Source organism: Myotis daubentonii, chromosome 3, assembly GCF_963259705.1.
Source record: "Myotis daubentonii chromosome 3, mMyoDau2.1, whole genome shotgun sequence".
Classification (NCBI taxonomy): Eukaryota; Metazoa; Chordata; class Mammalia; order Chiroptera; family Vespertilionidae; genus Myotis; species Myotis daubentonii.
In genome coordinates this window covers 61,457,739-61,472,734 of record NC_081842.1, presented here as the reverse complement: position 1 = coordinate 61,472,734, position 14,996 = coordinate 61,457,739, and the positions used below count along the sequence as shown (strand labels likewise).

Genomic DNA, 14,996 nt, shown 5'->3' with positions numbered 1-14,996 from the left:
TGGGTTTCTACATTACAAGATCTGTATATTGCACTGTGTGCCCACCCCCCCGAAGTCAAATCTTCTCCCATCACCATATATTAGGACCTCCTTCACCCCTCATTCCATTCTCTCTGGCAATCACCATACTGCTGTTTGTGTTCACGAATTTCAGTTTATGTCCCACATATGAGTAAAATCATATGGTTCTTAGCTTTTTCTGATAGACTTATTTCATTTAGCATAATATTCTCAAGGTCCATCCATGTTGTTGCAAATGGCAATTTTTCATCCTTTCTTATGGCTGAGTAGTGTTCTATTGTGTATATGTACCACATCTTCTTATCCAGTTCTCTACTGTGGGACACTTTGGTTGTTTCCATGTCTTGGCCACTGTGAATAATGCTGCAATGAACATAGGAATGCATATATCTTTGCGAATGCATGTTTTCTACTTTTTCCAATATGTACCCAGGAGATGGGTTGTTGTGTCTATTCTTAATTTTTTGAGGAATCACCAGGCTGCTTTCCATAGTGCTTGTACCAGTCTATATCCCCACAAGCAGTGAATAAGGGTTGCCTTTTCTCCACAATCTCCCCAACACTTGTTATTGCTTGTCTTGTTGATAGTGGCCACACTGATGTGCAGTGGTATCTCATTGTAGTTTTGATTTGCATTTCCCCTAATTGCTAGTAAGGTTGAATATCTTTTCATATATTTATTGGCTGTTTGTATGTCTTCTTGGGAGAGATGTATTTTCAGGTCCTCTGCCCACTTAAAAAAAATTGTATATATATATATATATATATATTTGATTTCAGAGAGGAAGGGAGAGGGCAAGAGAGATAGAAACATCAATGAGGAGAGAAAATCATTGATCAGCTGCCTCTTGCATGCCCCTTACTGGGGATAGAGTCTGCAACCTGGGCATGGGTCCTGACCAGGAATTGAATCATGACCTCCTGGTTCCTGGATCGATGCTCAACCACGGAGCCACACTGGCCCAAATGGGTCACAAGAGCAAATGGACATAATTGACATTTAGAGAGCCTTTCATCCCAGAATATCAGATTATACATTCTTCTCCAGTACACATGGAACATTCTTAAGGATAGACCAATATGTCGGGTCACAAAACTAGCAAATAAATTGAATTTATTTCAAGAAAATTGAAATTTTATCAAACATATTCTCTGACCATGATGTCTTGAAATTAGAATCAACTGTAAAAAGAAAGTAAAGAAACCCATAAATATGTGGAGATTAAACAACATACTACTAAAAAATGACTGGGTCAAAGAAGAAATAAAAGATGAGATCAAAAGATATATAAAGACAAAGGAGAATGACAGTACAACATTATCAAAACTTCTGGGATACAGCGAAAACAGTAATAAGAAGGAAGTTGTTAGGGTTTTGCTGATGACATGGGCTGTGAAAGAATTCACAACTAAAAGAAGAGATGTAGAGAGGAAGTTTATTTTACTTTCCACGAAGGGAAAGGGCCAAGTACTGCTATTCAATACAGGGCAAGAAACAAGAATTATCTTCCATTTTTAAAGAGTAATGGCTGCTGTTGCTAAAATCCTAAACAATATACTAGCAAATCGAACACAATAATACATTAAAAAATAATACATCACGATCAAGTAGAGTTCATTCCAGGGGCACGAGAATGTTTTAATACACACAAATCAAGCAATAATACACCACACTAACCAAACAAAGGGTAAAAATTATATGATCTTATCAATAGATACAGAAAAAGCACTTGAAAAGATGTAACATCCATTTATGATTTAAAAACTCAATAAAATGGGTATAGAAGGAAAGTACTTCAATATAGTAAAGGCCATGTATGACAAACCCTAAACTAATCATAATGGTGAAAAACTGAAAGCTTTTCCTGTAAGATTAGGCACAAGACAAGGATGTCCACTCTCACCACTCTTATTCAGCATAGTGCTAGAAGTCCTAGTCAGAGCAACTAGGCAAGAGAAAGAAGTAAAAGGCATCCAAATTGGGAAGGAAGAAGTAAAATTGTCTTTTTTTTTTTTTTTTTTTTTTTTATGGAGGACATGATTCTGTATATAGAAAACCCTAAAGACTTCACCAAAAAAACGATTAGAAGCAATAAATATAGTAAAGTTGCAGGGTACAAAACCACTGTATAAAAATTCACTGCTTTCATATATACTAACAACAAAACATCAAAAAGAAATGAAAAAATATTTTGCAATTGCAACCAAAAGATTAAAATACCTAGAAATAAACTTAACAAAGAATGTGAAGGACCTATATAGTGAAAACTACAAGACATTATTAAGAGATTGAAAAAGACTCAATGAAATGGAAAGATATTTCATGTTCATGTATTCAAAGAATCAACATAGTGAGTACATGCATATTACCCAAAGCAATATACAGATTAAATGCAATCTCCATCAAAATACCAATGTCATTTTTTAAAAGAAATAGGGCAGCAATGGGCAGCAGCAGTTCCTATTCCCAAAGCCCTCTTTTCTCTGGCTTCTTAGTGAGCTAAAGCAGCCCTATCTAGACTCATTTCCCCACCTAGTCCCTCTCCTGTTATCCTAGGCCAGTGGTCGGCAAACTCATTAGTCAACAGAGCCAAATAGCAACAGTACAACGATTGAAATTTCTTTTGAGAGCCAAATTTTCTAAACTTACACTATATAAGTATGCTGGGGTCCAGCCCCAGCAGGTCCAGGGGTCCCCAAAGGTGTGGACGGAGTTGGTGAAGAAGGAATGACACAGAGACAGTGTTCAGTTGATCAGCAGCCTAGCCAGGATCTCTAGCCAAGTTCTGGTCAGGATCTCCAGCGAAGTTCTGGTTAGGATCTCCAGCCAGGTTCTGTGTCCATGTTCTCTTGCTAGGTTCTCCAGCCAGGTTCTGTCCAGGTTCTCCAGCCAGGTTCAGTCACCAGGTTCTAGTCAGGTTCTCTTGCCATGTTCTATCCCGGTTCTGTAGCCAGGTTCTGTCTCTAGGTTCTTCAGCCAGGTTCTCTCGCTAGGTTCTGTCTCTAGGTTCTGTGGCCAGTTTCTGTCCAGGATCTTTTGCCATGTTCTCTCCAGCGAAGTTCTTCTGTCTCTAGGTTCTGTGTAGGTTCTGTGTCTAGGTTCTGTGTCTAGGTTCTGTCTTCTAAGTTCTGTGTCTAGGTTCTGTGTCCTGTTGTCTTGTTACATCTGTATTTATACCAGTTGATTCCAATCCTATCAATCTCTATTCCAAAGGTTAGGGCGTTTCTTATCTCCATTCCAGGGAGTAAAGATTATGTAGCTTAAGCATGATTGTTCATAGTTAAAGTGATTAATTACCCGCCTGGGACTTAGTTAAGAGGTTTTATTCCCTCCCTAACTTCAGGGGAAAATCCCTACCTGGGGAAACAACCTTTCTCAGAGAGGTGACCTTGGTTAAAACACATAGTGCCAAGAAGGTGAGCAAACATATTAAGAACAGCATGCCATATATGCCAGGTCCCTTGAAACAGCAAGGATGGACCGGCTCCCGGCATAAGTAGGTACATTGTTATTAACTTAATTAGGGTACTCCTAAGGCTTAGGTTAGGAAGAGCCATACTCAAGGGGCCAAAGAGCCGCATGTGGCTCGCAAGCCGCAGTTTGCCGACCACGGTCCTAGGCTAGCGGTCGGCAAACTGCGGCTCACGAGCCATATGCGGCTCTTTGGCCCCTTGAGTGTGGCTCTTCCACAAAATACCGACTTCTGCGCATGGGCCACGAAGTTTCAATCGCACTGTACGTGCACGCCTGCACGTGGTATTTTGTGGAAGAGCCACACTCAAGGGGCAAAGAGCCGCATATGGCTCGCGAGCCGCAGTTTGCCGACCACTGGCCTAGGCCCTTCCTTGTTTCACTGTCCCCAGCTTTAATAAATGTTCTCTAAAATTCACCTGGACACATGTTGTGGAATTTTTCCTGCACAAAGTCAGGAACCCACACACTACCAGCTGGCCATAAGCAGACCCGGTCAGGGCAGAGTCCCCTGTCCAGTAACAATCATCCTGGTGGGATAGGGCTTCCTAGAAAGTGAGAAGTGAACAAGAAGTTGAAATAAAAAGAAAACAGAATAAGAAACTGAGAGATTGCTGTGGGGGAAATATATACAGGCTGCTGTGGTGTTATGAAAGAAATCTGAGCCTCATGTCCAATTTGAGTTCTGGTTTTGCTCCTCTTCTGTCTGACCTTAGCAAATCATTTAACCTCTAAGATCCTTGTGTTTCTCTCCCATAAAGTGGAGGTAGAAAGATCATGCTTGTAGAGATTTTTACAAGAGTAAAGTAAAATGTTTTTGTAAAATATAACCTGTTATATGTCTCAGGTATTTCATCTATTTTATTATTGATTTCTAGAGAGAGAAGGAGGGAGATGGGGGGAGAGAGAGAGAGAGAAAGAAACATCAATGTGAGAGCAGAACATCCATTGGCTGCCTACTGCATGCCCCCTATTGGGAATTGAGCCCACAACCCAGGAATGTGCCCTGACCAGGAATCAAACCAGCAACCTTTAGGTGCATGGGATGACACCCAACCAAGTAAGCCACATTGGCCAAGCATCATCTTTTATTTTTTAATTCATTTTTCTTTTCCTTTTTTAAATTGAATTTATTGGGTGTGGCTCAGTGGTTGAGTATTGACCTATGAATCAAGAGAATCGATTCCCTGTCAGAGCACATGCCCAGGTTGCGGGCTTGATCCCCAGTAGAAAGCATGTAGTAGACAGCTGGTCAATGATTCTCTCTCATCATTGATGATTCTATCTCACTCCTTTCTTTCTCTCTCTAAAGTCAATAAAAACATTTTTAAAATCACTAAAAAATAAGTAGACTTTATTGGGGTTACATCGGTTAATAAAATTATGTAGGTTTAAGGTGTGCATTCTATAGTACGTCATCTATATACTGTATTATTTTATTTTTCAATTACAGTTGGCATACATTATATTAGTTTCAGATGTACATCCCAGTAATTGGACATTACATAACTTACTAAGTGATCTCAATAAATATATCCATTTGACACTATACATAGTTATTAGAATATTTTTTACTATATTCTCTGTGCTGTACTTTACATCTCCATGACTATTCTGTAACAACCAATTTGTTCTTCCCAGTCCCTTCACCTTTTCCACCCATCCTCCTTCCTCTTCTCCCATCTGGCAACTGTCAACATGTTCTCTGTATCCATAATTCCGTTTCTGTTCTTGTTCATTTGTTTGTTTGTTTAGATTTAGTTGTTGATAGATATGTATTTATTGCCATTTTATTCATGTTTTTTTTTAATCTTTTCTTTTTCTTCTTAAAGAAGACCCTTTAATATTTCATATAATACTGGTTTGGTGGTGATGAACTTCTTTAGCTTTTTCTTGTCTGGAAAGCTCTTTATCTGTCCTTTCATTCTAAATGATAGTTTGGCTGGATAGAGTAATCTTGCTTGTAGGTCCTTGCTTTTCATCACTTTAAGTATTTCTTGCCAATCCCTTCTGGCCTGCAAAGTTTCTGTTGAGAAATCAGCTAACAGTCTTAGAGAGTTCCCTTATAGGGAACCAACTGTCTTCCTCTGGCTGCTTTTAACCCTTTGTAGCCATAAGTGTCTATAGACGCAAGCGGTGGACTTTCCCCACACGCCACACGTGTCTATAGCTGCAAATCTCACATATCAACTCTGGTCGCCCAATTTTAAAAATCAGACTTGTTAGTGACATCTCTGGGTTTGTAAAGAAAATTATGGTAACTTAAATATGTAAATATTCTAGTACATAGGGAAGAAATTCCAATATTGATATACTAGTATAGGGCTGCCACTCAGACTCGTGAGAGATAAACACTGCGACACTTGAGATTTTTTTTGGTTCATTGTGACACTTGAGATTTGTTTGTGTTATCATGAATTTCACACCTAAAATGGTAAACATGGTGTGCGTTCTTTATTATTTTTTTACAGATATCATCTTTGGCGCATCAACAGAATTTAGTGTTTTTGAGGCTTTTTGTGTCGACGGTTTATTTTTATTTCGTACTCGCTTTTGTTGATATTTCCGTAGAATTGAAAATTATTATTTTATTATTGAATTTATAGTTGTAATATATTGTGCAAATAAAATTAAGCCCCCATAAATGGCATCAGATGAAGAAATAATCGAACCAAGCACCTTGCAAGAGTAAGATGATATCCTTTATTCAACTCCAGAATCAGATGATTTTTTAAAATTAAATTCAAAATATTGTGGCGTGTGGGGATAGTTTCTATTTTGGATGCATGGCAGTTAACTGGTTAAGATTCTCTCTTTGTCTTTAACCTTTAGCATTTTAATTATGATATGTCTTGGTGTGGGCCTCTTTGGATTCATCTTGTTAAGGACTCTATGTGTTTCCTGGACGTATACATGTACTTCCTTCACAAAATTAAGGAAGTTTTCTGTCATTATTTTTTCAAGTAGGTTTTCAATTTCTTGCTCCTTCTCTTCTTCCAGCACCCCCATGATGCAAATGTTGGTATGTTTTCAATGATGAAGGAGAATCCTTGATCAGCTGTCTTCTGCACGCCCCCTACTGGGGACTGAGCCCACAATCCAGGCTTCTGCCCAGACTGGGAATCAAACCGTGACCTCCTGGTTCATAGGTTGATGCTCAACCACTGAGCCACACCAACCTGATGAGAAATAATTCTTTATGAAATTTGGCTCTGTGGTTGGATCAATAGGATGACTTTGTTACTAAAAGGCAGAGAGAACAATGAACGTGTTGCTGAGTTAGTACAGAGTGACTCATAAATGACATGAATCTATGTCCATCAGTACTGAGGGAAACAGGGAAAATGAGATGATTAGAATAAGGAGTTAGATCAGGAATATTACTTCAAAATGAACTTAGTGTTTTGTATATAATGAAAGACATTGAATTAGCTTACAAGAGAGGAACATTTCAAGATGGCAGAATAGAACAGCAAAGGAGGTTATAAGAAGGAAATTGCAGGGAAAGAGGACAGAGGTGCCAATCCTTTGTTTAGAGTATCTGAAAAAGGGTTTTGAGAAGGTGGGTTAAGAAGTAGAAGATCTTAAATTTGCTACTGGGAGGAAGAAAACCCTGTGCCTCCTGATGGCCATGATCTCATATGTCCCACTATGGTAGAGAAGAGCTAAAGGGTGCTACCTTTAGATGTTCTGTTCAGCCTGATGCTTCTGCAGATCCTGAGATGATAGGGGAGATTGTTTTCATTTCCATACTCTCCCCACTCTTCCTTCTCTCTCTCCATCTTGCAGCAGGTCCTTTAAGATAAACACAAAAAATAAAAATTCAGATAGGTGAATTTCCCTTAAACTGCCCATATATTTCAGCAAACCTTCAGATTGGCTTAGAACTTGGATGATTTCCACCCCCTCCCCAACAGGAGCCATTTGCAATGCCTGGAGACATTTTTGATGGTCATTATTGGGGAAAGGGGTACTATTGATATAAAGGAGTAGAGCTAGGGATGCTGCTAAACATACTACAATGCATAGAGTAGCACCCTAAAACAAATAATTATTCATTTCCAAATGTCCATAGTCTAAGGATGGGAAACCTGAACTAGAGAGATAAGGCTGGGTAGTCTGTATCAGAACCATCCTTGAGCCACCAGACCTTTCTCATCCTACCCATGGGTTGAGTTGTTCATAACAAAGAGTCTCTAGTGTTTTCCCTGACCTTTGACATTTTTTGTGTTGAAGGTTGAGAAAATCAGTAGATGTTTTTTCCCTCAGTGTATATGATTTCTCCTCCAAGAAAGGTTGATACTCCTTCATGGCAAACTTGGCCTTAACTCTGGCCTAGCAGTTCCTCTTCATTTAATTAGAGATTGAAGGAAGTATAAATGTAAAGCCAAACTTTTAAACTTGTAGGGAAAAATATCCTAGATGTATTTTCTTTCCTCAACTACTCCTGATCTTTCACCCCAAAATGTATTCTGTAGAATTGAGAATTGGTAAAATCACTTGTGGCTATGTAGTTTCTTAACTCCATTAGTGCATTTTACCCTTCTCCAAGAAAATGATTCCTGTCCCCCAAATCTTGTCATTTATGATTTTTCTCAAATTCTGAATAAAAAATTAGAATATTACATTACATCGGAAATGTTTTCATCTTAGTTAGCAAGCCTCAGTGTCTCCAAGACAATATTATAAAGTTAGGGGGGAAATGAAAGGACTAAATTAGAATTTAGTGTCTTCAGGGCCGTGATTTCTTATCTCCGTAAATTCATTGCCTAGTAGAGTGCCAGGCACATAGTAGGTGTTCAAGAAATGTCTGTCTAGTGAGTGAATAGAACTTGCTGAGCCATGGAAAGGAGACACTGAAATTTCCATAGACTTTCCCAAAATGAGAATAGCTTAACATCTCAGAAAGATGCTAAATTGTACTAATAGAGCTTGGCAGCGGTTCTCAACCTTTGGCGGTCGAACGACTCTTTCACAGGGGTCGCCTAAGACCATCCTGCATATCAGATATTTATATTATGATTCATAACAGTAGCAACATTACAGTTATGAAGTAGCAACGAAAATAATTTTATAGTTGGGTCACAACATGAGGAACTGTATTTAAAGGGCCAGAAGATTGAGAACCACTGGCTTATAGGATGATAATAGGAAAGCACTTACTGTTGCACAGGCAGCAATAACAAAATACTGCAATAACAACGATCGCGGAAATCCCAACCACTATGATTAAGATCCAGAGCCAGGACTGACTAAAAGGAGAGGTTTTTGGCTCAGCTGTGGAGGAAAAAGGATAGTATTAGCTCTAATGTGTTTCCAGTTGCTTGATACCCATTGTATGCCTCTTATTTTGACAGAACTGCAAAGAGTATTTTTCACTTCTTTGCCTGGTCAGCTCTCCAATACTGAGCTGATAGCATTTTCTTTGATAACTCACAAATCAGATATATACTTGTGGGCAGCTGATAATCCAGATGTCAGATATTGAATGTGAGAAATAAAAATAAATTTTGAACTTCTGTACTTACTGAGTTAAGCTAGCATAAAAAGGACTCTAAGGAGACACTTTAAAAGTCGCCCTGTCTTTGAATCTCACTTTTATAGTTGGTATTACTATGTATTACTAATAATAATCAGTTGATTTTGTGTTCTAGATGTACCTTATTTTTCCTTATCCAGCTCTGTCATGCTTGCTCCCTTTCTCTTAGCATGTTCTCTTAACACACACACACACACACACACACACACACACACACACACACACACACACACACACCTCTTAGTAACTACCTAAAACATTCATTCTGCATTCATTTTCGGATACACATTTTTCACCATACAGCCTAGAGAGTTTCTGGACTGGTAGAAGAGGCTCAGCAGAGAACTAAGAGTGGATGTGGCTTGGTATTAGGTAGGATCGTCCTGGCTATCAGATGCAGAACACAGGGAACAGAGGGAACACAGGGACACAAGGAAGGATGTAGGTGGGGGGCGGGTAGAGAGTATTAGGAGCAGCTGCTATAACATCTATTCTTCAACCCCTTGGGGCAACAATATCTGGAGAAAGGGCAGGAACACAAATTAAAAGGAATATTCATAGCTCATCCTCTCCCGGTTTCTCTGGAATAGCTTACAATAAATATTAAACACTAACTTATTGTTTCTCATATTTCTGATTACCAAGCCTTGTGGATAACTTTCCAAAGTTGAAATGTTTTCCTCCTTGGACTTCCATGACATCACATTCTTCTGTTTCTGCTGGTTGTGACTCAGTTGTTGTTGTTTTTGTTGTTGTTGTTTTTAGGCTCTTCTTCCTCTTTTTGTCCTTTAAATTTTGTTGTTCCCCATGGTTCCATTTGTGATCCCATACTTTTGCCACTGACCCCAGTCCTCCTGGGTGATCTCATCCACACCTAAGGTTTGAAACACTAAATGATTTCTAAATCTGTATATTATATTTCTGATCCCATTTCTGAGCTCCAGATTTGTATTTCCAGCTGTTGAATAGACGGTTGGATGCCAGCACCTCACTTGATTAAAACTGAACTCACTATATTCTTTCCAAAGCATATCTAACACAGATGCTCATATTTCAGTGAATGGCAACACCATTAGTTACCCAAACAAGAGTGAAGGCTTGTGTTTGTGCCCAGCAGGCTCCCGTGGACTTTCTATCTATATTCAGAATATCTCTGCAATCGACTCCTTTCCCCAACTCTTTTTTTTAAAAAAAATTAAATCTTTATTGTTCAGATTATTACAGTTGTTCCTCTTTTTCCCCCATAACTCCACTCCATCCAGTTCCCACCCCACCCTCTTCCCTTACCCGCCCCCACTGTCCTCTTCCATAGGTGTGCGATTTTTGTCCAGTCTCTTCCTGCACCCCCCACACCCCTTTCCCACCCAAGAATTGTCAGTCCACTCCCTTTCTATGCCCCTGATTCTATTATATTCACTGGTTTACTCTGTTCATCAGATTTTTTATTCACTTGATTTTTAGATTCACTTGTTAATAGATATGTAACTGTTGTTCATAATTTTTATCTTTACCTTTTTTCTTCTTCTTCCTCTTCTTAAAGAATACCTTTCAGCATTTCATATAATACTCGTTTGGTGGTGGTGAACTCCTTTAGCTTTTTCTTATCAGTGAAGCTCTTTATCTGACCTTCAATTCTGAATGATAGCTTTGCTGGGTAAAGTAATCTTGGTTGTAGGTTCTTGCTATTCATCACTTTGAATATTTCTTGCCACTCCCTTCTGGCCTGCATGGTTTCTGTTGAGAAATCAGCTGACAATCGTATGGGTACTCCCTTGTAGGTAACTGACTTTTTTTCTCTTGCTGCTTTTAAAATTCTCTCTTTGTCTTTTGCCCTTGGCATTTTAATTATGACGTGTCTTGGTGTGGTCCTCTTTGGATTCCTTTTGTTTGGGGTTCTCTGAGCTTCCTGGACTTGTAAGTCTATTTCTTTCATCAGGTAGGGGAAGTTTTCTGTCATTATTTCTTCAAATAGGTTTTCAATATCTTGCTCTCTCTCTTCTTCTGGCACCCCTATAATTCTGATGTTAGTATGCTTGAAGTTGTCCCAGAGGCTCCTTACACTATCTTGATATTTTTGGATTCTTTTTTCTTTTTTCTTTTCCGGTTGGGTATTTTTTGCTTCTTCATATTTCACATCTTTGACTTGATTCTTGGAATCCTCTTGTCTGCTGTTGGATCTCTGTATATTATTCTTTATTTTAGTCAGTGTATGCTTAATTTCTAGTTGGTCCTTTTTCATATCCTCGAGGGTCTCACTAAATTTATCGGCGGTTTCTAGAAAATCCTTGAAAAACCATATAACTGTGGTTTTGAACTCTATAACCAGTAGTTTGCTTTCCTCCATTTCTGTCATTTGTGACCTGTTTCTTTGTCTCTGCATTTTGGCTGCTTCCCTGTGTTGATAGAGTGGCTTTGTGTGCTAGGTGTCCTATGGGGCCCAGTGGCTCAGCCTCCCCAATTACCTGAGGTGGACATTCTTGGTGCACCCCTTTGTGGGCTTTGTGCACACTCTTGTTGTAGTTAAGCCTTGACTGTTGTTGGTATCAGTGGGAGGAATTGACCTCCAGGCCAATTGGCTGTGAGAATCAGGTGTGTCTATGATGGGGGAACTTCTGTGCTGGAGACACCCTTCTGGGGCAAGACTTGCTTCAGTGGGGCTTTGGTGCTCACTGAGTCTGTCCCTGAGTGTGTCCCTTATGGATCTGAGGAGTTGTAATCTGGATGGTCCCACTCTGACCACTGGGTACACTGGCTCTTGGATCTCTAAGGAGGTGCTAATTTAGCCTCTTCCTGAGGCTACCCAGCAGGATCTATGGAGAGATCTGCAGATTTCTCTTCTTTGTTTGGGCTTTGGAGGTGCCCAGATGAGGCCCAGCTGTGAAGCAATGCAAGCTGCTGTGGGGCCTTGGGCCTTCTTTTGGATGTTCTGGTTCTCTCTGACCCAGCTGCAGTTTGTTAGGTAATTTTACATTGCAAAGGGCCAGCCCATTCATACACAAAAGTCTCTGTGCACAGCTTGGGTGGGGCAGGGTCTCAGGGAATCAACAGGGTGGAGCAAACAGCTGTGGCTGATCCTCAGCCCTGCCCTAAGAGGTCCCAGGTCTCAGTTTCCCAAAGTAATCGCTACAAGAACCTCTGAGAAAAAGCCACCCTTGAGTTCTGCCCGATGCCAGACAGTCCAGTTTCTCCCCCTATGAGTCTGGGTCCCCAGAGACTCGCCCAGAACTGGAGTTCAGAGCAGTCGGGAGCTTGAGACTCCCTCCCGATTGAAAAAGATCACCGTGTCCTCAATTGCCAGCCCTTTCCACGTGTGCCTCTGTACCTCTGCACTTTACTTCCGCACCTCCTCTGGGTCTCAGTGTGCTTTTCTCTTTCCTTCTAGTTGTAGAATTTCCACTCAGCCAGCCTTCCTATGGTTCTGGATGATGTCCGTTTTGTCTTTTAGTTGTATTTTGAAGTGGTTGTGCAAGGCAGCAATTTCTGGTGTTTACCTATGCTGCCATCTTGGTTTCTCTCCTCCAACTTTCTTGCAGCTACTGTCCTAGTTCAGGTTTTTCTCATCTCCTACCTACTAGCCTCCATAATGGTTGCTTTGACTCTGATTTCCTGGGCTCTAATAATTCCTACACACTGCAATATCTGTTCTAAAATACACACTTGATCATAGTGCACCTACCCCCTAGGAGACTAAGAAAAGACTGGTATTTTCTCTTTCTCTAAAGTACATGGATACTTGAAGCGATTACCAATGTTTGCCATGAAAGACCGGAATGACACCCAAAATAACAAAGAAACTCTTGGGATTCTAAAAGTTTCACAGTTCTGACCACACCTGACTTCCTCTGAGAGGCCACTCCCATCCATCCTTAAGCCTCCCTCTGCCTAGAGAGAGGGTGTGTGTTTAAGGGAAAGAAGGAGGAACCAGTAAGCTGGCTCTGTCATAATGCCTATTAGGAATTTGGTAATACACCATAGAACAGACCCAGAATCTAAGTGCATAGTTATGTGAAGACATCTGCACAGATAGTTTGAGACACTATGTGTGGTACTCTCTAATTTACCCCTCTCACACACACACACACACCCCACGCACGCCCCGCCCCCCCCCCCCCCCCCCCACACACACACACATCTTCTAGCACATCAAGGTTTAACAAATTTGGTAAGCCCAGACTAAATAATCATAGACCCGATTTATTTAATTAATAAATTTGGTGGGGTTTTTTAGTGGATACTTATAAAGTAAAGCTTTACTCACATTGGCTTGTAACATTTCTATGAACTGCACACCTAAGTTGTGTGTGCTTATGCAGTCAGTCCTTGACCACCCACAAATGCATTATTTGCTTTGACTCTAAATGATGCCTTCAATCCAGTCAACAAGGTTTGAAGTGTTTATACACAAAAGCTCTCTGACCATAGAAACAACACCAGTATCTAGCAAAATGCTTGCGATGTGATAACTACCTAAAGATTGAATAAAGGAATGAATAAACACATACACCTAATCATCTCTTCATTAATCATAGTGAAAGTAGACCAAATAGGGCAAAGAACTCATATTTTAATTATACTGAAATAGGATTCTGCTCCTCCTTAGCATGAAGGAAAAATTGAGAGAAGACCTATTAGGGGAAAGATGATAAAGCTGGTAGTCTAATAATATCATCTTTAAATATGGCTCCACCTTTTTATTGAAGAGCTACATTCTATTTCCTATAAATTAGCAAACTACAGTGCATAGGCCAAATGTGGCCTACTACCTATTTTTTTAAATACAATTTTTGTTGGAACATAACAATGTTCTTCATTTATGTCTTGTCTATGGCAGCTTTCATGCTATAATAGCTGATTTGAGTTGTTGCAAGAGACCATATGACCTACAAGACTAAACTGTTTACTATCTGGTCCTTTTCTGAAAAATTTTGCCAACCTCTGTCTTAGAATATCATATATACCCATATTCCAAATATAAATAATGTCTAAAATAAAATGTGACTGAAGCTGCTATTACTAATTTGTGTATTACTTCCCACCTTAGTCATAATCTAAAATTGATTAAATAATGATGTTAAGTGAAAAGTAATGCTAAATTAATGAATAATATTTACTATATTATTCAGATTCATTTTTACACATTTTTTAGAATATATAAAGATAATTGAGAGAGAGGAGTTTGGACTATCAATAAAATCATCAAAATTTGTTATATATTTGAACTATTTTTCCCTGGGAATTTTTATCTCATTATCTAGTGAGGAAAAAAAAGAATCCTCCTCAAGCAGAAAGGTCTAGAGCAGTGGTTCTCAACCTTCTGGCCCTTTAAATACAGTTCCTCATGTTGTGACTCAACCATAAAATTATTTTTGTTGCTACTTCATTACTGTAATGTTGCTACTGTTATGAATCGTAATGTAAATATCTGATATGCAGGATGGTCTTAGGCGACCCCTGTGAAAAGGTTGTTTGATGGCCAAAGGGGTCACGACCCACAGGTTGAGAACCGCTGGTCTAGGGTAAATCATTCACTAGAATGAACTAGAGACTATCTAAAATATCTTCTTTACTACCAGTCACAAGAGGAACTCATAAGACACACTATACATTATATATTACTAGACACCCGGTGCACAAAATTTGTGCATGAGGGGGGGGTCCCCTCAGCCCAGCCTGCACCCTTTCCAATCCGGGACCCCTTGGGGAATGTCCAACTGCTGGTTTAGGCCCAATCCCAATCGAACATCCCTCTCACAATCCTGGACCACTGGCTCCTAACCGCTCACATGCCTGCCTGCCTGATCACCCCTAACTGCCCCCCCTGCCAGCCTGATCACCCCTAACCACCTCTGCCTGCTGGCCTGATTGCCCCTCACTGCTCACCCCCTGCTGGCCTGATCGCCCCCAACTGCCCCCCCCCCCCACGTGGCCTAGTTGCTCCCAACTGCCCCCCTGCTGGCCTGGTTG

General features: G+C 40.0%; 1 protein-coding gene across 7 annotated transcripts in view; it reads right to left on the bottom strand.

Annotated features, from left to right (window-relative positions):
• CD80 (CD80 molecule) overlaps positions 1-14,996 on the bottom strand; it is a 58,560-nt gene that overhangs the window by 9,112 nt on the left and 34,452 nt on the right. For 4 of the 7 annotated variants that reach the window (XM_059687762.1, XM_059687761.1, XM_059687755.1 and 1 more), the window contains 3 exons: positions 8,657-8,770; positions 7,173-7,288; positions 4,830-6,672 (listed from right to left, as the gene is read on the bottom strand). In XM_059687762.1, the coding sequence (XP_059543745.1) occupies positions 7,188-7,288; positions 8,657-8,770 (215 nt within the window). In that variant the 3' untranslated portion in view covers positions 4,830-6,672; positions 7,173-7,187. Of the gene's footprint in view, positions 1-3,783; positions 4,042-4,829; positions 6,673-7,172; positions 7,289-8,656; positions 8,771-14,996 lie in introns of those variants that run through there. The other 3 variants (XM_059687757.1, XM_059687758.1, XM_059687759.1) reach the window with 2 other exon arrangements.